This window comes from Capra hircus (assembly GCF_001704415.2).
Source record: "Capra hircus breed San Clemente chromosome X unlocalized genomic scaffold, ASM170441v1, whole genome shotgun sequence".
Classification (NCBI taxonomy): Eukaryota; Metazoa; Chordata; class Mammalia; order Artiodactyla; family Bovidae; genus Capra; species Capra hircus.
In genome coordinates, this window is record NW_017189516.1 from 47912437 (window position 1) to 47937162 (window position 24726).

Genomic DNA, 24726 nt, shown 5'->3' on the forward strand with positions numbered 1-24726 from the left:
GCTGGACATATAGGCAGGGAAACAAACTTTCTTCACCAACATACCTGGTCACTTCTGGGGGAAATAAAGAATGCCCTACTCTTAAATCACAGTTCTGCCCATTTTGGAGCACATTAAGGGGACAAGGAGCCAGTACTCACGGATTTGGTTGGTGGATGCACTGTAGAAGGCATTGACAGTCGTTGGATTTGTAAACCACCTGTAGAAAGAGAAACAAACACCACCACGTGATCACCATTATCCAGGCAGGAGTGTGTGAAACACATACAAGCTGGCACAATTTATTAGCAAATAACCAGGGAACAATGAGGAAGTGGGACATGAGGGGAAATTATCACCTCAGTTAAGGGCTATTGCTCTGCTCTATGAACAATATCATCCTAAACCTATCTGGTTATTCACCATTACTGAAAATGGAAAAGGGTACCAGGGCTTCTGAAACAACTTTAATGAAAAATTCTCAGATCTAAAGAGATCCACCCACAGATGGAAACAGCAACACACTGATGTTTAGCAGGCCCTGTTCAATGGGGCCACAGGACAGCTGAGTTTTGTAGGTTGACTTGTCCATTAAAGGCTTGAGACAGGTGACAACACAGAAGTCCGTGTAAAGAGAGAGAATAAAGCAAAACCATGCTACCTAGAAGGTCTGCCAGCTCCCAAGGAACATTTACTGATTTAAGCACCAAAGGTTCTAATGGCTCATCCAGGCTCTGTCACTAATTAGCCAGGTTGTGGTGCACAAGTAGCCTATCTTCTGGTTCAGTTTCTCTATAACACTAAGGTACTGCACTAAGCGATCTTGGGAGTGCCGTCCAGCTATGAAGAGTCTACACTGCATTTTAAATGCACAGGAGGTTACTTAGCTCGGACTCAGCAAATTTTCTCTGTAAACAGATCGTAAACATTTAGGCATTTCCTGGACCAAGAGGCAAAATGAAGGATATTATGTAGGTTCTTCTATAGTGAGAGAAAATTGTCTATCAAGTTTTATTGATGAAAGTGAAAATATCGAGAATAATTTTTGGTAATATGGGCCTATTAATGAGAGGAAAAAATTCTTTAGTGGCAGGAGAACATTACGCTTTGAGGTTCAAAGTTAGTGCTTCCTACCATCAAACCAACTATGAACATTTATCTCTAAACATCATTCTTAGCTTCTGGGCTGTACAAAACCATGCAGCAGGCAAGATTTAGGCCTCAAGCCATAGATTGCTGACCCCTGACTTTATGCCTGTGATTTTCAGGCACTGCCCTTTATGATTAAAACCAAGCCTTTGTCTTAAGCTAAAGTACTTAGAATAAACATATAAATCCCTTTTCAGAACAATCATTTTACCAATTTATGTCTAAAAGAGTAATTCCATCAGACTAATAATTTATGTCAGACTAACATGAAACTGGCAGGAAATCCAAGTGCTCACTCTACTTGGTCCACCCATACCTTCTCCTCTTATAAAACGCCCATGACGGTCATCTTGTTAGTATCATTAGTAGCAGTAGTGGCAGCAGCTAACACTCTCTGAGCACTTATTATGCCCTATACACTTTCTAGCCACAGGTTAATAATTCCTAGTTTCTATCGGGGGAAAGCCTATCTCACAGGAAAGGACAATGAGATTGACAAACACTATATAGTTGCACAAGGTCTAGTCTGTCTGACTTCAAAACAGTTTTCTTCACCATTATACTGGAGACAACACTGGAAATCAAGAAAGAGTGCCTCTTGTCAAAGCTGAAACCTATATTCATTTGCATAAAAATATATATTATTTGCCTTCAAATTTAGGATTCATGTTTTAATAAACCCTAACATTTGACACAAATTTACTGGCTGGCTTAAGAAAGCACATTTACCGAACTAATGTCAAAACTTCTAGTTAAACATGATTAAGCATCCTCCCAAAGATGTCCATGCCTTCATCTCTGGATCTTGTGGATATGCTACACTGCATGGCAAAAAGGACTCTGCAGGTGTAATGAAGGTCAAGGAGCTTAAAACGGAAATGATCCTAGACTATCCCAGGACCATCCCCATGGAAAAGAAATGCAAAAAGCAAAATGGCTGTCTGAGGAGGCCTTACAAATAGCTGTGAAAAGAAGAGAAGTGAAAACCAAAGGAGAGAAGGAAAGTTATTCCCATTTGAATGCAGAGTTCCAAAGAATAGCAAGAAGAGATAAGAAAGCCTTCCTCAGAGATCAATGCAAAGAAATAGAGGAAAACAACAGAATGGGAAAGACTAGAGATCTCTTCAAGAAAATTAGAGATACCAAGGGAACATTTCATGCAAAGATGGGCTCGATAAAGGACAGAAATGGTACAGACCTAACGGAAGAAGAAGATATTAAGAAGAGGTAGCAAGAATACACAAAAGAACTGTACAAAAAAGATCTTCATGACCCAGATAATCAAGATGGTGTGATCACTCATCTAGAGCCAGACATCCTGGAATGTGAAGTCAAGTGGGCCTTAGAAAGCATCACTACAAACAAAGCTAGTGGAGGTGATGGAATTCCAGTTGAGCTATTTCAAACCCTGAAAGATTTTGCTGTGAAAGTGCTGCACTCAATATGCCAGCAAATTTAGAAAACTCAGCAGTGGCCACAGGACTGGAAAAGGTCAGTTTTCATTCCAATCCCAAAGAAAGGCAATGCCAAAGAATGCTCAAACTACCACACAATTGCACTCATCTCACACGCTAGTAAAGTAATGCTCAAAATTCTCCAAGTCAGGCTTCAGCAATACGTGAAGGGTGAACTTTCAGACGTTCAAGCTGGTTTTAGAAAAGTCAGAGGAACCAGAGATCAAACTGCCAATATCCGCTGGATCATCGAAAAAGCAAGAGAGTTCCAGAAAAACATCTACTTCTGCTTTATTGACTATGCCAAAGCCTTTGACTGTGTGGATCACAATAAACTGTGGAAAATTCTTGAAGAGATGGGAATACCAGACCACCTGATCTGCCTCTTGAGATACCTATATGCAGGCCAGGAAGCAACAGTTAGAACTGGACATGGAACAACAGACTGGTTCAAAATAGGAAAAGGAGTACGTCAAGGCTGTATATTGTCACCCTGCTTATTTAACTTATATGCAGAGTACATCATGAGAAACACTGGGCTGGAAGAAGCACAATCTGGAATCAAGATTGCCAGGAGAAATATCAATAACCTCAGATATGCAGATGACACCACCCTTATGACAGAAAATGAAGAGGAACTAAAAAGCCTCTTGATGCAAGTGAAAGAGGAGAGTGAAAAAGTTGGCCTAAAGTTCAACATTCAGAAAACGAAGATCATGGCATCTGGTCCCATGACTTCATGGGAAATAGATGGGGAAACAAGGGAAACAGTGTCAGACTTTATTTTGGGGGGCTCCAAAATCACTGCAAATGGTGATTGCAGCCATGAAATTAAAAGACACTTACTCCTTGGAAGGAAAGTTATGACCAACCTAGATAGCATATTCAAAAGCAGAGATATTATTTTGCCAACAAAGGTTTGTCTAGTCAAGGCTATGGTTTCTCCAGTGGTCATGTATGGATGTGAAAGTTGGACTGTGAAGAAAGCTGAGAGCGAAGAGTTGATGCTTTTGAACTGTGGTGCTACAGAAGACTCTTGAGAGTCCCTTGGACTGCAAGGAGATCCAACCAGTCCATCCTAAAGGAGACCAGTCCTGGGTGTTCATTGGAAGGACTGATGCTGAAGCTGAAACTCCAATACTTTGGCCACCTCATGCGAAGAGTTGACTCATTGGAAAAGACCTTAATGCTGGGAGGGATTGGGGGCAGGAGGAGAAGGGGACGACAGAGAATGAGATGGCTGGATGGCATCACCAACTCGATACACATGTGTTTGGGTGAACTCTGGAGTTGGTGATGGACAGGGAGGCCTGGTATGCTGCGATTCATGGGGTCGCAAAGAGTCGGACACGACTGAGCAACCGAACTGAACTGAACTAATCCCAGGCTAGCCTAATCTAATCACGCACATCCTTAAAAATGAGGAACCTTCTCTGGCTTGAACCCTAGAGATGCAATAGGAAAGAAAGTAAGAAGAGATGTTGCAGAACAAAAAGTTGGAGAAATTCCAAGGGCAAGGTGGATTTGACATGCTGTGGCTGGCTGTGAGAGGCAGGGGCCACAGCAAAGAGCAGACAGAGTCCTCTAGGGGCTAAGAGCGGCCCCCAGCTGACAACCAGCAAAGAAGTAAGAACCTCAGTTCTACAACCACAAGGAACTGGATCTGCCAATGCTTGAAAGAGACTGGAAGAGGGTTCTCCCCAGGGGCTCCTGCTAAGAGCCAAGCCAGCTGACATCCTGATTTCAGCCTTATGAAAACTGGAGCTGAGAAACCAGCCAAGCCATCCCACATTTCTGACCTACAGAATTGTGAGAGACCACATTTGTTTGGTTCTGAATTGCTGATAAGGTTGTGATAATTCATTACAACAGCAGTGGGAAACTATTACACAAAGAATCCAGCATTTTTATGTCTGCTCCTTGAGTCAAGAGGGAAGAATCCAGATGCCTCTCAACTTGGCTTCTAAATCACATTGAGCTGAACCACAGCATGTATCAAAGATGAAATGTATTCCTAGAACTCATCTCTACTCTACCCATTCCTCCCAACTCCCCTCCCTTTAGCAAAGAATAAACTTTCAAAACATTAGGGTAAGAGCCATGTAGAAACAATGTTTCTAACTTCTATGGGACAAAGGCAGATAAAACAAAGAAATCAAACAACCAGATGGAGCCTGATGGGGCCTCTGAAGCTTCAGTAAGAATTATTAAAACATTTTATACGAGATGCATGATCAAACCTTTCCTGATTTCCCAGAGTTCCCTGACTCTAGGATGTATTTGGAGCCTTGGAGATATTAAGCAGCTGTACTAACAGAGCCTACCAGTTGTGGATGCTATTATTTCTTCTCCTGGGATAGTACCCATACCAAGTCTGTCTTTAGATATTTTGTATATCTCCCTAATTATATCTGAATATATCATATATTTAGTTGTACTATTCTCCAATATAACATGACCTGTCTTGGTTTTAATACCTGTTTGTAATTTTTTTATATTCTTCTCATTAAGAAGTGGATTTAAGTTTTCTCCTCTTGATTATAGGCTAGCCTTTGTGACTCTCTTCTAAAGCATAAAATGCAACAGAAATAATACCACATGACTTCCATCAATCAGAGAAGAAAAAGAAATAAAAGGAATCTAGATTGGAAAAGAAGAAGTAAAACTCTCACTGTTTGCAGATGACATGATCCTCTACATAGAAAACCCTAAAGATACCACCAGAAAATTACTAGAGCTAATCAATGAATATAGTAAAGTGGCAGGATATAAAATTAACACACAGAAATCCCTTGCATTCCTTTACACTAACAATGAGAAAACAGAAAGAGAAATTAAGGAAACAATTCCATTCACCATTGCAATGAAAAGAATAAAATATTTAGGAATAAATCTACTGCAATAAAAAGAATAAAATATTTAGGAATAAATCTACCTAAAGAAACAAAAGACCTATATATAGAAAACTATAAAACACTGGTGAAAGAAATCAAAGATGACACAAATAGATGGAAAAATATACCATGTTCATGGATTGGAAGAATCGATATAGTGAAAATGAGTATACTACCCAAAGCAATCTATAGATTCAATGCAATCCCTATCAAGCTACCAATGGAATTTTTCACACAGCTAGAACAAATAATTTCACAATTTGTATGGAAATACAAAAAACCTTGAATAGCCAAAGCAATCTTGAGAAAGAAGAATGGAACTGGAAGAATCAACCTGCCTGACTTCAGACTATACTACAAAGCTACAGTCATCAAGACAGTATGGTACTGGCACAAAGACAGAAATATAGATCAATGGAACAAAATAGAAAGCCCAGAGATAAATCCACACACCTATGAACACCTTATCTTTGACAAAGGAGGCAAGAATATACAATGGAGAAAAGACAATCTCTTTAACAAGTGATGCTGGGAAAACTGGTCAACCACTTGTAAAAGAATGAAACTAGAATACTTTCTAACACCATACACAAAAATAAACTCAAAATGGATTAAAGATCTAAACGTAAGACCAGAAACTATAAAACTTCTAGTGGAAAACATAGGCAAAACACTCTTTGACATAAATCACAGCAGGATCCTCTATGACCCACCTCCAAGAATAATGGAAATAAAAGCAAAAATAAACAAATGGGACCTAATTAAACTTAAAAGCTTTTGCACAATGAAGGAACCTATAAGCAAGGTGAAAAGATAGCCTTCAGAATGGGAGAAAATAATAGCAAATGAAGCAGCTGACAAAGAATTAATCTCAAAAATATACAAGCAGCTCCTACAGCTCAATTCCAGAAAAATAAATGACCCAACCACAAAATGGGCCAAAGAACTAAACAGACATTTCTCCAAAGAAGACAAACAAATGGTTAACAAACACATGAAAAGATGCTCAACATCACTCATTATCAGAAAAATGCAAATCAAAACCACAATGAGGTACCATCTCACACCAGTCAGAATGGCTGCTATCAAAAAGTCTACCAAAAAAAAAAAGTCTACAAACAATAAATGCTGAAAAGGGTGCAGAGAAAAGGGAACCCCCTTACACTGTTGGTGGGAATGCAAACTTGTACAGCCACTAAGGAGAACAGTGTGGAGATTCCTTAAAAAACTGGAAATAGAACTGCCATACAACACAGCAATCCACTGCTGGGAAACCAGAATTGAAAGAGACACATATACCCCAATGTTCATCACAGCACTGCTTACAATAGACAGGATATGGAAGCAACCTAGATATCCATTGGCAGATGAATGGATAAGAAAGCTGTGGTACATATACACAATGGAATATTACTCAGCCATTAAAAAGAATGTATTTGAATCAGTTCTAATGAGGTGGATGAAACTGGAGCCTATTATACAGAGTGAAGTAGGTCAGAAAGAAATATACCAATATAGTAGAAATATACCAGTATAGTAGAAACATGGTAACGATGACCCTATATGTGAGACAGCAAGAGACACAGATGTAAAGAACAGACTTTTGGACTCTGTGGGAGGTGAGGGTGGGATGATTTGAGAGAACACCATTGAAACATGTATATTATCATATGTGAAATAGATCGCCAGTCCAGGTATGATGCATGAGACAGGGTGCTCAAGGATGGTGCACTGGGATGACCTGAGGGATGGGATGTGGAGGGAGGTGGGAGGGAGGGGCAGGATGGGGAACACATGTACACTCATGGCTGATTCATGTCAACGTATGGCAAAAAAAAACCCTGCAATACTGTAAAGTAATTAGCCTCCAATTAAAATAAATAAATGAATTTTTTTAAAAATACCACATGACTTTCAATCCTAGGCAATTAAAGATGATACAAGCTCCCCCTGGTAAACACATGTGCACCCTCAGTCCTTCTTTTTCGGGAAACTTGCTCTTCAAAATTTCTTGCTCAATCAGCACACCACAAAGAAGCCCAGTACACATGGAGAGGCCAGAGCAGGCCTTCCAGACCACAGCCAGCATCAATCGTTCTAGACTAGGACAGGAAGCCTCCCATGTGACTCCGGCCCCTGCCACTGTCTGACAGCAACTGCAGGCAACACCACGAGCAAGAAGCACCCAGCTGGGCCCAGTGACCACCAGAGCCATGCTAGAGAAAAATGCATAATTATTGCTGCTTTAATCCTCTAATTTTTGGGGTGATTCATTACACAGCAAAAGGTAACTGAAACACTGAAAAGCTGCCTGTCCATGGATAAAGTCCTAGCCAATGGGTTGAATTTCTCCAGAAAAGAAAAAAAATGTTTTATTTGCCCAACACAGAGGTTTTAGAAGCACCGAACCAGAATTCCTTCAAATGAGGCATGCAGTCAATCCTAATTCTCCATGGTCTCCGTCACTCCCTACCATGTCTACGTCAACATGTGTTAACTGATTGGGCCCTGAAAGCATATGAGTTTGCACAACTTACCTCCCAACAAGATTTTAAGCTCCTCTTGGACTAAGACTATTGCCTAAGTGGTATAAGCTGAGCAAAAATTCATTAAAATCTATTTAAATCATTGCATTGCTATGTATGCATGCATGCATGCTCAGCCGTTTTAGTCATGTCCGACTCTTTGTGACCCTATGGACTGTAGCTCGCCAGGCTTCTCTATCCATGGGATTCTCCAAGCAAGAATACTGGAGTGGGTTGCCATGCCCTCCTCCAGGGGATCTTCCCCACCCAGGGATCAAACCCATGTCTCCTGCATTTTCTGCAGTGCAAGTGGAATCTTTACCGCTGAGCCACCAGGGAAGCCCATCACTATGTATACATCTACTTAAATAAACAAAGGGTGTCATTCAAGTGCTTTAAATTCTTTTTGATATGTCTTTACCATGTTCCTACAGTCTGTATTTGGGGAAGGATTTAGTAGATGAGGTATGAAAAAGGTCTCATATAAATTTCAAAAATATATGGAGATGAAATTGTACTGGACAGTGGGATATGTGAAAGGAATATGATGATGAAATGCAAAAATCTAAAGGAAAAGACACTGATACTCTGATTTATTTGAACAATATAAGATAGATATATGTCAAGCTAAAGTTTCGCATTTTACCTATTAACTCTCAAAGATAGTCTAGGGGAATGTGGAATGGGAAAACCATAGCGTATTTACTGCTTTATTTCTCATATCCTGCAGATTGCATCCGTCCCATTCCATGCTGTGGCTAATTCTGGGCAGGACCATAATCTGTAGAGACATTTGATGTATTTTTACAAATTTTTCAGAAGCTAGAGGAAAAAAGAAAACCAGACATGTCTAGTCACAGTAGAATGAGAGTGAGTTAATAGGGAGGCTGGCTTAAAATCACTTCTGTCAAAGAAAGAGGATCCTAAGGGAAAGAAATTACTTTTGACTCAAGCTGAGCAGTGAAGTAAATCCTCTATTTTTAAGCAAGCTGATGAAGTGACAATTCTGAAAACCAACCCCTAAATATGTACCTTCAGGGATGACCACCCAATTAATTTCATTCTTGCTGACATTCCCCATCGTGTTAGAAACTTCTTAATGCACATCAGTGCAGCTAAAATGGATTCCATGAAAATGAAAGATAAAGGGTGTTTATCTCCTATACCCACAAAGAAGCAAAACATTTATTTCAGAGCTTTGTGGAAATATAACCACGATGTGCTGTTCAAAGAAATCCAGTGTAGTGGAGCTACTCCAGAATCATCCTCACTCAATTAACTCCTGAATTTGCAGACCTAAAAAGATGTCAATTACAGTTACCAGGTATCATGAAGCTAAAATTCGCCACAATGCCTGAAAAGGACCCACCCGAAATTTCCTATTAAAAAAAAAAGTCTATCATACCACTGTACCATGCAAAGAGAATCTTAAATTTCTTAATGTTGTTTTCCCTGAAATAAGACATATGGTCTGAAGAATGACTAGCACTGCACTGATTTTCATTCCAGCAGAACTTTTCCAGAAACATTAACCAATTTAATGTTCTTGTGAAAGAGGTATTTGTTTTCATTGACAGAGAAGGAAAAGACACAAATCACACAGTTTGCTTAAGCCCACAGTCAGTCAGCACTTTTCCGAGGCATAAATATTAAAAATAGTCAAGGCCATTAGAGTCTTACAGCCCATCGGCATTTTAGGATGATGTTTAAAATGGCACATTTAGGAGTTTTTAAATTAGCAAGCCAGGCCTTGCTACACATCCAAATGAATAATGACATTTTGAAATTTTAAAAATTAACTTGGCAGCATCTCAAATATAGAAGAAACCCTGAGAAGACCCTGAGAGTTCACAAAAATAGTGGTGAGAAGCTTGAATTTTTCATAAGTTGCAAAAACAAGAGTTTGAACTTATCTGAAGTAGACCTGATGGGGCAGAACACTTTACTTATTACATGTAGCTGCTCACTGAGATACTAATATGTGAAGCTGTGAGATTTGAGAAGCTAGTTTAAGAATCCTAAATCTAAAATTTCTGTTGAATAGTTCAGATTAGAATGAAACAGGCAAGATGCCCTGAAAGATACTGTGATGAGAAGAGAAAATGAAGGACAGTGGGGCAGCTGGCTACACATCAGCTATGCATCATTTCCAAAGAAGTTCCAAAGCCTTCTGCTTCCTTTCTTTGGGCTTCTGAGTGGAGTCAGGGATAGGTAAGCGGAAGAGTTCAGCTTCAGGCCTACTCCTTAAAGTTAAATACTTTTACTTTGCAGATGGATGCTGTAAAAAGATTTGAAGGGCAGAGGGCAGGAGGGCTAGATGGGAGCCCTGGCTAAGAGGGAGAGGCAATAATCATAGCCTTAAGCCAAGGGATGGTCAAGGGCCTAGAGTTTTTCCTAGAGGCCGGAACAGAGGTGGGAGTTGGAAGAGAGAGTAATGAGAGACCCAGAGAGCATAAAAAAGCCAGTGAAAAATCTGGAGACCAGAACTATTAGCCAAGGGTAACATATGGGCCATGAAAAAAACATTGGGCCACAGAAGTCAGGCTCCCAGCTTTGACATATGAAAAGGTCAACAAATCCTTTCCACCAAAACCAGGTATAAAAATGGACAAAATTGTCAACAAGCAACCATTTTAGGGCCCTGGAGACTGACTGAAGGCAAGCAACACATTGAAAAATGGCCAGAACTTAAGAAGAAGTAGAACAAGAGTCTGTGGCCTTCTTGCCCGGGACTCCTCCCATCCCTCCCAGTTCGATCAGAACTTATTTGACTATGATAGGACTGGCTGGAAAATCAGCAGCTTTGCTGCCACAGGGGATGAGCTCACTTGGGGTCATGGTAGAAAGCTGCAGCTCTGTCAGCTAGAAGTGATAAACTTGGTAGAAAACAAATGAGGAAAACTCACACCTTTGTTCCCCTGAAGTTACAGTTCCCATTGGGGAAAGTGATAGAGCAGCCAGAAATGTAAAAGGGAGATAGTGTAACTGAAAGAGTCACAGAAGCGTGGATATAAGCTCTCCACACATCCCTGGCTAGGTGGGAAATTAGGCATGTGTACAGGGGAGACCCCACAGAGACCAGTGGAAAGTAAACTGCAAGGGTGATTGAGAACGGCTTGTGACTTGGAATGCACTCCGAACTCTGACACAGATCAACTGGCAGAGGACTAAGCTATGTAGACACAGAGACAGCATTCATGAAGTGAGGCTAAAAAACAAAAATAAGAATTTCAAAAGTGAGTAGAGACATCCATGGCCACAAACTGTAGCCAAGATAGATTCTATAGAGTAAGTCCAGGAAAATTACTTTTTAAAAAACCTCAGAAAAATAAATCAGAATCCACAGTTGCTACAATACATGATCGAAAACGTCATTTTCAACAATGACAAAAAATAATGCTAGAAGAAAAAGTGTACAAAAGGAAAAAAAGCAATCAATAAAAACTGACTGAGTGAGCCCAGATGCTAGATTTAGCAAAGACTTGAGAGCAGCCATTGAAAATTATTAGCTCAAATAATTAAAATAAACTGTATTCAAACAATTAATGGAGAATATGATGACAAATGACAATAAAGAATCTTAACAAAGAAATAGAAACTATTTTTTAAAAAAGCAAATGGAACTTTTGGAGTTGAAAAGTACAAAAATCAAAACAAAAAATGTGTTAATGAGTCAAAAGCAAATTTGAGAATGCAGAAGAAAGAACTGGTAAATTTGAAGATGGCTCAAACGAAATTACCCAATCTGGAGAAGACACAGAAAACAACCTTGGAGAACTGGGTCACAGCAGAACAGAGTACAAATATCAACAGGCAGAACGGAAAGTAATGTAAACCTGAGCTGAAGAATTTCTCAGTTGTAAGCCTCTTGTTCATTTTGTAAAATGGGGCTAATAAATAGAACCAACACCTCACAGAATTGACTAGAGGATAAATATGAATTAAAATATATAAGTCACTTTCCAGAACATTATAAACACATAATATTTTTTAGTTCCTGTCATCATCATGATCATTGAGAATCACAACTGGCCCTGACCCCAAAAGTTCCTAGTGAAACCTCCCCACCTGTAAGAAGTTTTCTACCAGTAGCTGGGAAGAGCGGTATAAATCACAACTGCTACTGAAGGAAAATAACCAGAGCTATCAGTTCTTTGATATGCATTAGCTCAACAAATATCCTAGAGTTATTCCATAACCACAGGCATACCTCAGAGATTGTGAGTTCAGTGAGAGATTGCCATAATAAAGCAAACATCACAAAATATTTTTTGGTTTCCCAGTGCATATAAAAGTTACATTTATACTATACTGTAGTCTACGAAGTGTGCGATGGCATTATATCTAAACATATATATACCTTAATTTAAAAATACTTTATCATTAAAAAATGCTAAACTTCATCTGAAAACAGAGGGTTGCCACAAAACTTCAATTTGTAAAAAATGCACTGTCTGCAAAGTTTGATAAAGCCAAGTGTAATAAAATGAGGTGTGTCTGTATACAATTATTTCTACATTTGTAATCATACTTTATTTTTTAGATATTTGTTTTAAGATCTTCAAAAATTTCTGCCTGAGTGTGAAATTCTAGAGCAATTTATTTGTTTTTATAAATATATATACACACACACCCTCACAATGAGATCTGGAAATGATTTGAACATTTGTATCTTAACTAGCCTTCTTTTGATATGTATTGATGCTAGGAGTGGGGAAGTCATAACGAGATTGAACAACTGATTCATACAACATCAGAAATAAGAGTTGCTAAAAGGTAACACAGATTTTGCCAAACCAAAATAATTAGCAAGCCAGCTACTCTGACTTGAGGGGAATTACAAAGTTTGATCTAAAGAGACTCCACTACCCATCAACATATTTATCTATTTCACTTTTAATTTCTTCTTTTTTTTTTTACTCACTCTGTTTTGGGAACAGCTTTTCTCAGCCAGAAGAAATCAGTCTGTGCTAAATACTTGCGGGTTTGCAGGACGTTGCCAAAGTAGTCAGATTCTGAAAACTTGATCTGAATAAAACAAACCACAACCATCACTGTTCTAAGTGTAGACAAGAGATGGCTCTAAAAAAAAAAGAATTCAGCACACAAAAGAGCAGCCAGCAGACACTGCACTCCTCGCATCATCTCTCAGCCATCACCGGTTAACCAGTATTCACAAAACCATGAAATTTCACCTCAGTGATTTTTCTCTTAAAATAAAAAGCTCAAAAATCAATATGGTCAATTCTGGATTACATTTTTAAAAAAATAAGAGAAGCTGCACTAATTTACAATGCATTTCATTTGCTTTATAACTGAAAAATCTACTTTAACCTTTATAGAACATATTAGGTTTCAAATTTCTTTGCCCACATGACTTCTTTATCTTTTTTAAAAATGTGTACTTTATTTATCTGTCATATATAGGTTCTTCTAATAACACTCAGTTTAGTCAGCTGAAACCTCGTTTAGTTCATAGATGATAATTTAGCCAAATGGCAAAATCCAATTTATTATAATCAGTATTTGTTCATGAATGGAAAAAAAATGAAAGTGATTCAGACTGATTTTCTACCCTAAGAGTCACTAGAATAATTTAATTATTAACTGAAATTATCTATCAACACTCAAAAATGATCTGGTCACTAAAAATTCATGAAATGACAGAAGCAAAGCATATATAGCTTACATAGAAAAACAGGAAGTTGATAGCTCACAACAATGCTATCTATTAAACTAGGGAAAAAGACATAATTGATTCTTGAGTTCCTTTTTGTTGGAAGGAGAATGGCAGACAGTTTTAATTCTATAGGCACTATCTATAAAACTAGCAGTACTTAAATATTGTAAATAGTATCTGTGTAACAGTAAAAGCAATGGTTTATAGTGCTCCCTGATACTTCGGTTTTAAATATATTAAAATGTAGTGAATAAAATAAGGATAATACACATTTGAAGAAGCAAATAATCCAGAGTAATCATATTTTATTAGCTGTAAAATTTTTGTAAATTTAAGCCATGATATTCTTAAAAGCAAAAATTAAAATACAGCAAATGAAGGTATATGAGACCCAGAGGCATCACATCACAGATACGAATGAATATATACAACTTGACAGTTATAAACTTGACAACAGCCTGTTTGTTGGCCAATGTCTGGCTCAAGTTCCTCTTTTCCCTCACATATCATGGATATTCATTTTGTCTGCAGAGTAACTTTTGTTACTCATCTTAGCTTAACTTTAATTACTCATCTTAGCAATCCTTCCAGGGGACCATGCCAATATATACAGAAAAGAATAAAACAACTAAAGCCACAGAGAGTGAGAGAGGCAGGAATGAAAGGATCAAATCCTGGCATCTTTGGCAATCCAGCTGGCCAACAAGGTATAGAGGTAAGACTTCAAATTGTCCCTCCCTCAATCCTCTTGGGCTTCCCTGGTGGCTCAGAGGTTAAAGCGTCTGCCTGCAATGTGGGAGACCTGGGTTCGATCCCTGGGTCGGGAAGATCCCCTGGAGAAGGAAATGGCAACCCACTCCAGTATTCTTGCCTGGAGAATCCCATGGACGGAAGAGCCTGGTGGGCTACCGTCCATGGGGTCGCAAAGAGTCCGACACGACTGAGCGACTTCACTTTCAATCCTCTTAGGGGTGGTGGCTGATAAATAAACCAAGGTATAGTCACCTAATAGACTACAGCACAGAAGTCTAAACAAATTGTCTCTATGTGTGAACATGAAATAATTTCAAAGGCAATGCTGAGAACATTAGACTAGTTGTATGCATTAGAGAACTTTAAAACTTTAAACTAATTAAATAATACTATATGTTGTTTATGGGCACATATGTATGTAGCAGAAGCATAAAGAAATGCATGAGAATGAGAAACACTGAATTCAAGAGAGGATATCTAGGGAAGAAGACAGCCTGGGGGGAAGGAGACAGGCAGGGAAGGACATTAGATCAAGGAGGATTACACAAAGAATTTCCAATGTATCCGCTTTATTCATTTAAAATGTATGTATGCATGTATACAGCTAATATGGGAAGTATGTTTGATATATGTTAAAGCTTGAGGTGTTCGAAGTATGATTTTATATGCTTTTTTGATGTTTGAAATGCTTTATAATAAAGAGGAATCTTAAAAATCAATTGCATTTTAGGTAGATGTTTACACTCAGCCTCAGATGAAACAGAGTAAATTCCTTGTTCAAATAAATGACCTTAACTAGCAATCCTAATACATTCCCAGATCACAAAGTTAAAAGATGTGTCCACTGTTCAATTATTTTTTAGCTTTTGTTCCCAACACAGCTCTGTCAGAATTTTTAGAATATGATTGCAACTGATAGAAAATTCAGATATGTTCTTGGGTTCAGAGCATGTTCTGGAAAATGCTCCCAAAGGAATTTCCTTCAAATATACTAACTTTTTTTGTACTATCAATGGGGTCACTTGTTACTTTTAGAAGAGTTTGCTAATGGTACTTTCCTGTTCCATTTGGGGGAAAGAAAAAAAAAAAAAAACCTTGACATGCAGGTTGTTCTACAGCTGTTAAATGCAAAATTTGCTTAAAAAAAAAAAAGGAGTTCCAAGTCTAAAAATACTTTAAATAAATATGGTCCTACCATAGCCATGGAAATGATCATGGAGAACAAAACTTGGAGGCAAATAATGACAATGTGCCAACAGCTTACCTATGTTCAGAGGATACATTTTAAATTGTTTTTATTATTAAACTGAGCATAGCTTCTATTTCTTAGCCTGGTTTGGTTCATCTATTCTATTTATTCAATGGAAATCACAGATAATGCTGCTGCTGCTAAGTCGCTTCAGTCGTGTCCGACTGTGCGACCCCAGAGACAGCAGCCCACCAAGCTCCTCTTGTCCCTGGGATTCTCCAGGCAAGAATACTGGAGTGGGTTGCCATTTTCTTCTCCAGCGCATGCATGCATGCTAAGTCACTTCAGTCATGTCTGACTCTATGTGACCCTAGGGACAGCAGCCCACCAGGCTCCCCTGTCGACAGGATTCTCCAGGCAAGAATACTGGAGTGGGCTGCCATTTATTCAATGGAAATCACAGGTAATAGGGGACAATTTTTACCTTCTCCTGTAAGACAGGTTGAGTGTTTGGGGATAGGAAAGGACCATATGGGAACCAGAGATGGAGAGATTACAGAACCTGGCTAAGTCATTCAGTCCACATCATTAGGTTCCTACTTCAATGTTATTTTCACTGGCCCTAATAAGAAAACTGATGATTCAACAGAAAGAGCACAGGGAAGGAGGAGGAGAAGCTGTGATTAAATAAATCAGGGTACAGTTTACTTACTGTCAGACAGCTGTTAAAATAATGGTAATGAAGGCTATGGAAGACAAGGACAAAACAATCTATCAACTGTAAAGGTCAGTGTACAAAATTATATATAAGCATCAATTACAGCTATACAAAAATGGAAAGACAAAATAACACACTTAAACAGAAGTATGTATTATTATGTTTGAATACCAACATTCAGGGTTTTTTTCATTCCTTTTCTCTATTTCTCAAATTTTCCATCAGGTGATAATACTGTGATAATTTCAATTATTTCACTAGGATCCTGAAGGAGAAAAAACTATGAAACCTAGCAACCATTGGGAAAGTTCTGCTTGTTGTAGAGATAGCAACAAGAATGAATGTGCATGAATATTTCAGAACCACTTGTGATCTTCCCCCAAAATGTTTTAACTTTGAAAGGGACAATAATTGGCTCAAAAGTCTCTTGTCCTTTCAGTTACTGGTGACAATCTAGGTCAAGTTGATAATGACTTTCAATCAATTGTATCTCCGGACTTTTATTGGGGCTCTCATGTCATTTTTTAAGAATAGCTGTCCAGAAGATAAAATCTAGGGGAATCTGACTTTCTCTTGGTGGACACCCTATCCTGGATGCTTAGCACCAAATGCAACAGACTAAATAGAAGAATAAAACTATTACCCTTCTCAAAGGTGTGGAACACATAATAAGGGCAAAACAAGGCAATGTATTCAGCTTCTCTGTAGGATCAGTAAATACAAGTTGATAAGACATTTGGAGAAGGAGATGGCAACCCATTCCAGTACTCTTGCCTGGAAAATCCCATGGATGGAGGAGCCTGGAGGCTACAGTCCATGGGGTCACAAAGAGTCAGACACGACTTAGCAACTTTACTTTCACTTTCAAGATACTACATGAGCCAACGGGAAGTACAGATTCTAAACTACTTTTTAAGTTAACCCATTCAAACGTACTCAGCGATATATCCAGACACCTCTAGGAAAGATTTTATTTTAGGCAGCAAAGAACTGTGAAAACGTCAATGGAATCCAGATTTTAGAATTATGTTTTCCTTTATTTAAATAGCTAAGTAATATGCAAGATCGCTGTGTTTAGATGGCTTTGCTGTAAGTGGTTATGTATGTATACATATATACACACCTACATACAGGGATGGTGTTCACAATGTTTAACAACCTATATATACAGAACACTGCAGAAGATAGAATTCCCACACACAGCCACGTAAGGGTGACTCTGAGGGAGCATCAACTACCACACCAACCAGGAACCAGATGAAACCAGACGGCCCGCTGCCACCACTGGGGATAAAGGGAAGTCTCGGTTTGCTGTAGCCAGCGGAGCACTGAAGATGGAGGCTGGGGTGCAGGAGGGATGGGGGATGGGCTACAAGGCTGGTGGGCACCAGTGCACCTCCCTCCAGTGCCCATTCTTGCCTTTCCAGGGTCATGAGGGCCAGAGATCACTTGAGACAGTTGGCCACAATGGTTCATTTTGTGTTTTTACCAAGGAGTACAGAATGGTTTCAACAACCTGTTTTTCTAGAGCACTCCACCTAAGTATCACCTCACTCTTGCATAGTGGCAGCAGCACTCTCTGTCATTTATGCACACATAAAACATATTCACACATAAACACACGTATCTCATTGGTAAGAGTAGACCAATACCTGCCCCAGAGAACATTATGTGGGTTCCCATATTACCTAGACATCTCTATTCACATATTTATGTCTATGTATCAAATGTATGTGTGTATCACTCACCAGAAACACTGATCTCTGAAAAATTACCCACATCCTATTCTCCTAAGTCTGATAGCTCAGCTGGTAAAGAATCTGCCTGCCATGTGGGAGACCTGGGTTCGATCCCTGGATTGGGAAGATCCCCTGGAGAAGGGAAAGGCTACCCACTCCAGTATTCTGGCCTGGACAATTCCATGGACTATATAGTCTACAGGGTCGCAAAGAGTCAGACACGACTGAGCGACTTTGACTCACTCAGTTCTCCTAAGTAAATGGATGCCGGCTATGATTCTGACTTGAGCTCCTACTGTAATTCGCCACTGGCTTTCACAACAGTGAGTGATGCGCCTAATGGGCTCGATTATTTACCTGTTGTCTCTCAGATACGTGCACGCTCTTTTACTCGGTTCTGTAACGCTAGGCTGTGAATCTGAAAACCATGTTTCCCAGGCGCCATTGCCAGTTGGCTTCCTGCCAATAGGAGGCACTGAGGGAAACCAGCAGGTGGCAGGAGGGGAAAGGATGCTGTGTTTGTTCTCTGCGGTTCCTCTTTCTCCTTTCTTCCAGCAATGATTCTGGAGTGGCAGTTCCTCCTCTGCTCTCGATGGTACCACCACCTCCTCCCTTTTGCATCCCTAGACACAAGGGAGATCACTGCTTCCTGAAAAAGTTATTAATCTCTGGTTTACCTCACCTTCCAACCTATTTCCTGTATTAAATCTCCTCTCTTTGAAATAGCTAGTGTTGTTTGGCTTTCCTGACTGATACAGAAATCTCCCCCAAATTGGGAAAAACTCATTCTTGTGTCTCTCTCCATTAAGGAGCGGTGAAGGTACACTTTATAAGGTTTATTTGAACGTAGACTGGTATCTTTCTTTTTGCACTGAGTAGCAGGCTTTCCTGTACACTACTGGTGTGTGCGTGTTAGTCACTCAGTCGTGTCTGACTCTTTGCAATCCCATGGACTGTAGCCCACCAGGCTTTTCTGTCCATGGAGTTCTCCGGGCAAGAATACTAGAGTGAGTAGCCATTCCCTTCTCCAGGGGATCTTCCCGACCCAGGGACTGAACTTGTGTCTCCTGCATTGCAGGCAGATTCTTCAGGATCTGAGCCACCAGGGAAGCCTGTACACTACTGGAGGTTCACATAGAGGGCATTGCCTTTCTTGCTCTTTTAAAAGACTACAAAAAGACTGCTGCTCAGAAATACTTTGCTGGCTATCTTAGTTTACCCTGTCATGCTCAGAAGAAACATTTTTTTTCTAATTCTTTACATTTTCCTGTGAGTTCTTTTCCATGTGCTCTTATCTCCACATGACCCCAACTTCAGTTTTCAGCCTTCTCTTTGTTGTTGCTGTTGCTCAGACACTCAATTGTGTACAACTCTTTATGAACCCTCAGACTATAGCATGCTAGGCTTCTCTGTCTTCCACAAATTCCCAAAGTTTGCTCAAATTCATGTCCATTGAGTTCATGATGCTATCCAACCATCTCATCCTCTGCTGCCTTCTTTTCCTGTTTCCTTCAATCTTTCCCAGCATCAGGGTCTTTTCCAATGAGTTGGCTCTTTGCATCAGGTGGCCATCAACCCTTCCAATGAATATTCAGGATTGATTTCATTTAAGATTGACTGGGTTGATCTCCCTTCAGTCCAGGGGACTCTCAAGAGTCTTCTTCAGCACCACAATTCAAAGACATCAGTTCTTTGGTGCTCAGCTTTCTTTATGGTCCAATGCTCACAACCATACATAACTACTGGAAAAACCATAGCTTTGACTAGACAGACCTTTGTCAGCAAAGTGAAGCCTTTGCTTTTTAATACACTGTCTAGGTTTGCCATAGCTTTCCTTCCAAGGAGCAAGCATCTTTTAATTTCATGGCTGCAGTCACCATCCACACTGATTTTGGAGTCCAAGAAAATGAAATCTGTCACTGCTTTCACTTTTTGTGCTTCTATTTGCCATGAAGTGATGGGACCAGATGCCATGATCTTTGTTTTTTGAATGTTGAGTTTTAAGCCAGCTTTTTCACTCTCCTCTTTCACCCTCATCAAGAGGCTCTTTAGTTCCTCTTCACTCTCTGCCATTAGAGTGGTATCATCTGCATATCTGAAGTTGTGGATATTTCTCCCAGCAATTTTGATTCCAGGCTGCGATTCACCTAGCCTGGCATTTCGCATGATGTACTCTGCATATAAGTTAAATAAGAAGGGTAACAATATACAGCCTTGTCATACTCCTTTCCCAATTTTTAACCAGTTAGTTGTTCCATGTAACATTCTAACTATTGCTTCTTGACCCACATACAGGTTTCTCAGGAGGCAGGTAAGGTGATCTGGTATTCCCATATCTTTCAGAATTTTCCACAAAGTGTTGTGATCCACACAATCAAAGGCTTTATCAATGAAATAGAAGTAGATATTTCTCTGGAATTTCCTTGCTTTCTCTATGTTCCAATGATCAATTTCTCCTTGACTTTTATCTAATCCATTCCCCAGTCCCTATCTTTCCTTTTGTGTTTGTGCCTGATAAATCACATTTTTACTTGCAACAAATAAAGTAAACTGCTTTTCATTTGCAACAGCCTTTCCTGTCCAGAGTTTGTATTACCAGAAATTTCTCAGAGGCCCTATAGTAGTCCTTATCTACATATTTCTCAAAACTGAAAACACAGTCCCATTGTGTATCAGCAATACTTTAGTCCTTTTGCTATTAACCTTGGTGACACTGTTACTATCTATCACACCAAGCATCCTTCACCTATTTTCAGGTTTTCTTTATCAGTTTCTGAACAGAAATGGATTTTTTGCTTCTTGCATTTGTATTTTTTTCACTGTCTTTTTTTAAACTGTTAGAAATTCTGTGGTGTAATTGTGTCTATCTCAGTAATGAGTTTGATGAAAGCCATTTCTTTACAAGAGTACTTTAAAATCTTGGTGTATAATGTCTTCAGTTCAGGCTGTGGGGACATGAGGAAATATACCTAACATTGCATCCTGTCTGGCGTCTTGTCTCTTTTCACAAAAGGTACTACATTTACTGAACTCTTAAATTTGGGGCATTCACTTTAAACAGCAGCAGACTGCCAACAAAACTTGATCAACTAAACACTGTGAATGAGCCCTGAATGCTATCTTATTGGATTAAGGCTTGAGACTGTTCCATCTGTGCAGCCTCTTAAATCAATTTCAGGCACATGGATATTATATGTGTTAATTTGTAATGACTTCTCCAAACCAAAATAATTTACTATCGGAAGTGAAAATTGAAGAAGCTATAACTAACATTTCTAGAGTGCTTCCTGTATGCCAGGACCAGTTCTATATGCTTTAATTATGTTAACTTATCTGAGCCTCCTAGCAGCCCTATAGGCAGGGACTGGTCATGGACAGAGTTGGTGATGGACAGGGAAGCCTGGTGTGCTGCAGTCCATCAGGCCACAAAGAGTCAGACATGACTAAGCAACTGAACTGCACTGAACGGAACTGAAGGCAAGGATTATTACTATCTCCATTTTAATATGAGGAAACTGAGATGAGTAAACTGAGGCACAGAGAGATAGTATAACCTACCTCAGGTCGCACAGCTAGAAAACAGAAGAATAGTGATTTAACTCCAGACACTTTGATCCCAGGATCCATGTTCATAACCACTACAACAAACTGCGTCTCACATCTTCTCACCTGCATTCTTTTTTTACAAAATATGTCTTTTCGGCTGCGCTGAGTCTTAGCTGCAGTGCACAGCGCCTTTCACTGCAGCAGTGCAGGCTTCTCTCTAGTGCACACAGAGCACACAGGCTCCGCAGTCCCAGTGTGCAGGCTCAGGAGCTGCGGCGCACAGGCTTAGCTGCTCCACAGCACGTGGGATCTTAGTTCCCCAACCAGGGATCGAATCCACGTCCCCAGTATTAGAAGACGGATTCTCAACCACTAGACCACCAGGGCAGTCCCCTCCTCTGCAGTCCTGACTTGAGATGTTTGCCAATCACATGTAATTCTCCAGGTTCTCCTGCTGAGGTGCTTTGTGACCTGGTGATACTCTTCTTAGCAACAATAGTTCTCATTGCTGCTAAGTTATAGCTATCATTTATAGGGAGATGACTTATGTGCCAGACATTATGCTAGGTGCTTTTACACTTATTTAATCTCATTTAAAAGATGCTTGCTCCTTGGAAGAAAAGTTATGACAAACCTAGACAGCATATTAGAAAGCAGAAACATTACTTTGCCGACAAAGGTCCATCTAGTCAAAGCTATGGTTTTTCCAGTAGTCATATATAGATGTGAGAGTTGGACTATAAAGAAAGCTGAGGGCTGAAGAATTGATGCCTTTGAACTGTGGTGTTGGAGAAGAGTCTTGAGAGTCCCTTCAACTCAAGGAGATCAACAGTTCATCCTAAAGGAGATCAGTCCTGGGTGTTCATTGGAAGGACTGATGCTAAAGCTGAAACTCCAATACTTTGGCCACCTGATGTGAAGAACTGACTCATTTGAAAAGACCCTGATGCTGGGAAAGATTGAGGGCAGGAGAAGGGGATGACAGAGAATGAGATGGTTGGATGGCATCACCGACTCAATGGACATGAGTTTGAGTAAGCTCCAGGAGTTGGTGATGGACAGGGAGGCATGGCGTGCTGCAGTCCATGGGGTCGCAAAGAGTTGGACATGACTGAGCAATTGAAATGAATCTCACTTAATCTTTTCAACAATGATAGACTTGGCTATTATTATCTCCAGTCTTTAGATAACCAAAAGGAAGCCAACTGAATTTTAAAAACTTGCACAAGCTCAAATAACTAGTAAATGGAAGTGCCAGAATCACTCCAAAGGCTGTGCTCTTACCCAGTTAACAATATGACCTCCATCCCTTCACTCATCTCAACCCAACCAGCTCTGGGAAAGCAGTTCCCATCCACTCTTCAGCTCACTCCTCTGTTCCTCCAGCAGGGGTGCCTGACAAGAACCCTGCAAAACCCCTTCTCTGATTACAAGCAGAGTTCCCTAGACCCAGATTTCAGTCCTGGCTCTGATGCTTGGAGGGCACTGAGGAAATCAATTAACTACTTTGAGTCTCTATGGCCTTTTCTGCAATACCCAGATAAACACCATTTATTTCACAGGTTCAGTGTGGTGTTTAAAAGATAATGTACATGAATGTGGCAAATGTGTCAGTATCTTTCATCATCATAGTCATAGTGAGATTTTTCAGGATCAAAACAATGTGTAATAAGATGGGCTGTCAGAGCTCTGGGATACTGTGAAGCACAATTATTTTCCTCTACAGCAACCAGATCAATACTTTGGAAGGCCATATCTTGGAGCCCAATGGAGAAACTTTCAAATTAAAGTTTTCACTCACTTTTGGATGATCTTATAAAATTCCAATGTTCATGTACAAAGCTAGGATTGCTTGTTAAACCACAATCTCAGGAAAGAGCTACATTACAGAACAATAGTTATTTAATTAATTTTTTTAAAACTACTTTTTCAAGAAAATCTAGTGAGTGGTAAAAAGAGGGGTTTTGTGATGAAGAAAAGTTCTTTAACAGAATTATCTGTAGGAAAGCAAGTGACAGTGGTTATGATTAGAAAGGCCTGCAACAAATGTATCTACTGAAAAATATATGTCCCATAATATTAGAATAAAAATGATTATTTCTCCATCAGAAACTTACTATAAATATACAGTCCAATTCACAATAAATTATAGAATCATATGTATATGCACTTAGTTTGCCAAAACACTCATAAAGTTTAATGAAGTTAACTCACAACAGGCAAGATTTATTACTAATCATTTACTATGAATGAAGCACATAGACTATTTAACAACAAACATCATATATTCACCATTAGAACATGTACGTTAATTGTAAAATACTCAGTTTTCTTAACTCTTTCCTTTATGATCAAATTAGACCAAATCCAAATCCATTTGCTTTACGGTACCCACTCAGGTACACATTCTTTCTGACACTTGCTTTATTGTGAATCTGCTCTGAATCTTATGATATGTCTGGCATAATGAGGCTCATATCTAGCCAAGGAATGAATGAAAAGTTGGTGCTTTATGGCACAACCAGATTTAATTGCCTAGACTTGGGTTAGTAGAAAGGCATGAGACCAGTACAACTTGCCAGGAGAAAAAAAAAAGAAATATAGTAAATTTAGCACTTACTGCCTTGAGGTCTTCATTAATGTGAGTATCATTCATTATAAACTCAGGATAGCCAACTTTTGCCAAAACAGCTCTTGCCTATAAAAAGGAAAAAAAATGATGTCAGAATTTCAGCACTTAAGTCATTAATAATCACAGGATGTAAGAATGTAACCTTCATCTGAAAACTCTATTTACTGAATATCTACTATATGTAATCAACTGTGAAGGACAAGAAATTTAAAAAAATCTAAGTCCCTTCCCTCAATATGTTAAAAGTATAGTGAATGTAGCAAAGAACTATATAATTGAACATAAAGGTTTAGATACAGACAATATTATCTATAAATAGATAACTGCATTTATAGACAATATTGTTAATGAAGTCCAGAGCAGATACTATTTCCTCATGGGAAAAATGCTTAATGGAGAAGGGGATCAAACTGAGTCTCAGAGAATGGCTGGGATTTCAAAATGCAGAACTAAGAGGAAGGAATTCCA

At 39.3% G+C, this 24726-nt stretch overlaps 1 protein-coding gene across 1 annotated transcript in view; it reads right to left on the reverse strand.

Moving 5' to 3' along the window:
- PHEX (phosphate regulating endopeptidase homolog, X-linked) overlaps positions 1 to 24386 on the reverse strand; it is a 71620-nt gene extending 47234 nt beyond the window's left edge. The window contains exons 1-3 of the mRNA XM_018044036.1: positions 24247 to 24386; positions 12926 to 13029; positions 141 to 199 (exon numbers count right to left, since the gene is read on the reverse strand). Coding sequence (XP_017899525.1) covers positions 141 to 199; positions 12926 to 13029; positions 24247 to 24282 — 199 coding nt within the window. The 5' untranslated portion in view covers positions 24283 to 24386. The remainder of the gene's footprint in view (positions 1 to 140; positions 200 to 12925; positions 13030 to 24246) is intronic.
- Positions 24387 to 24726: the final 340 nt, after the last annotated feature.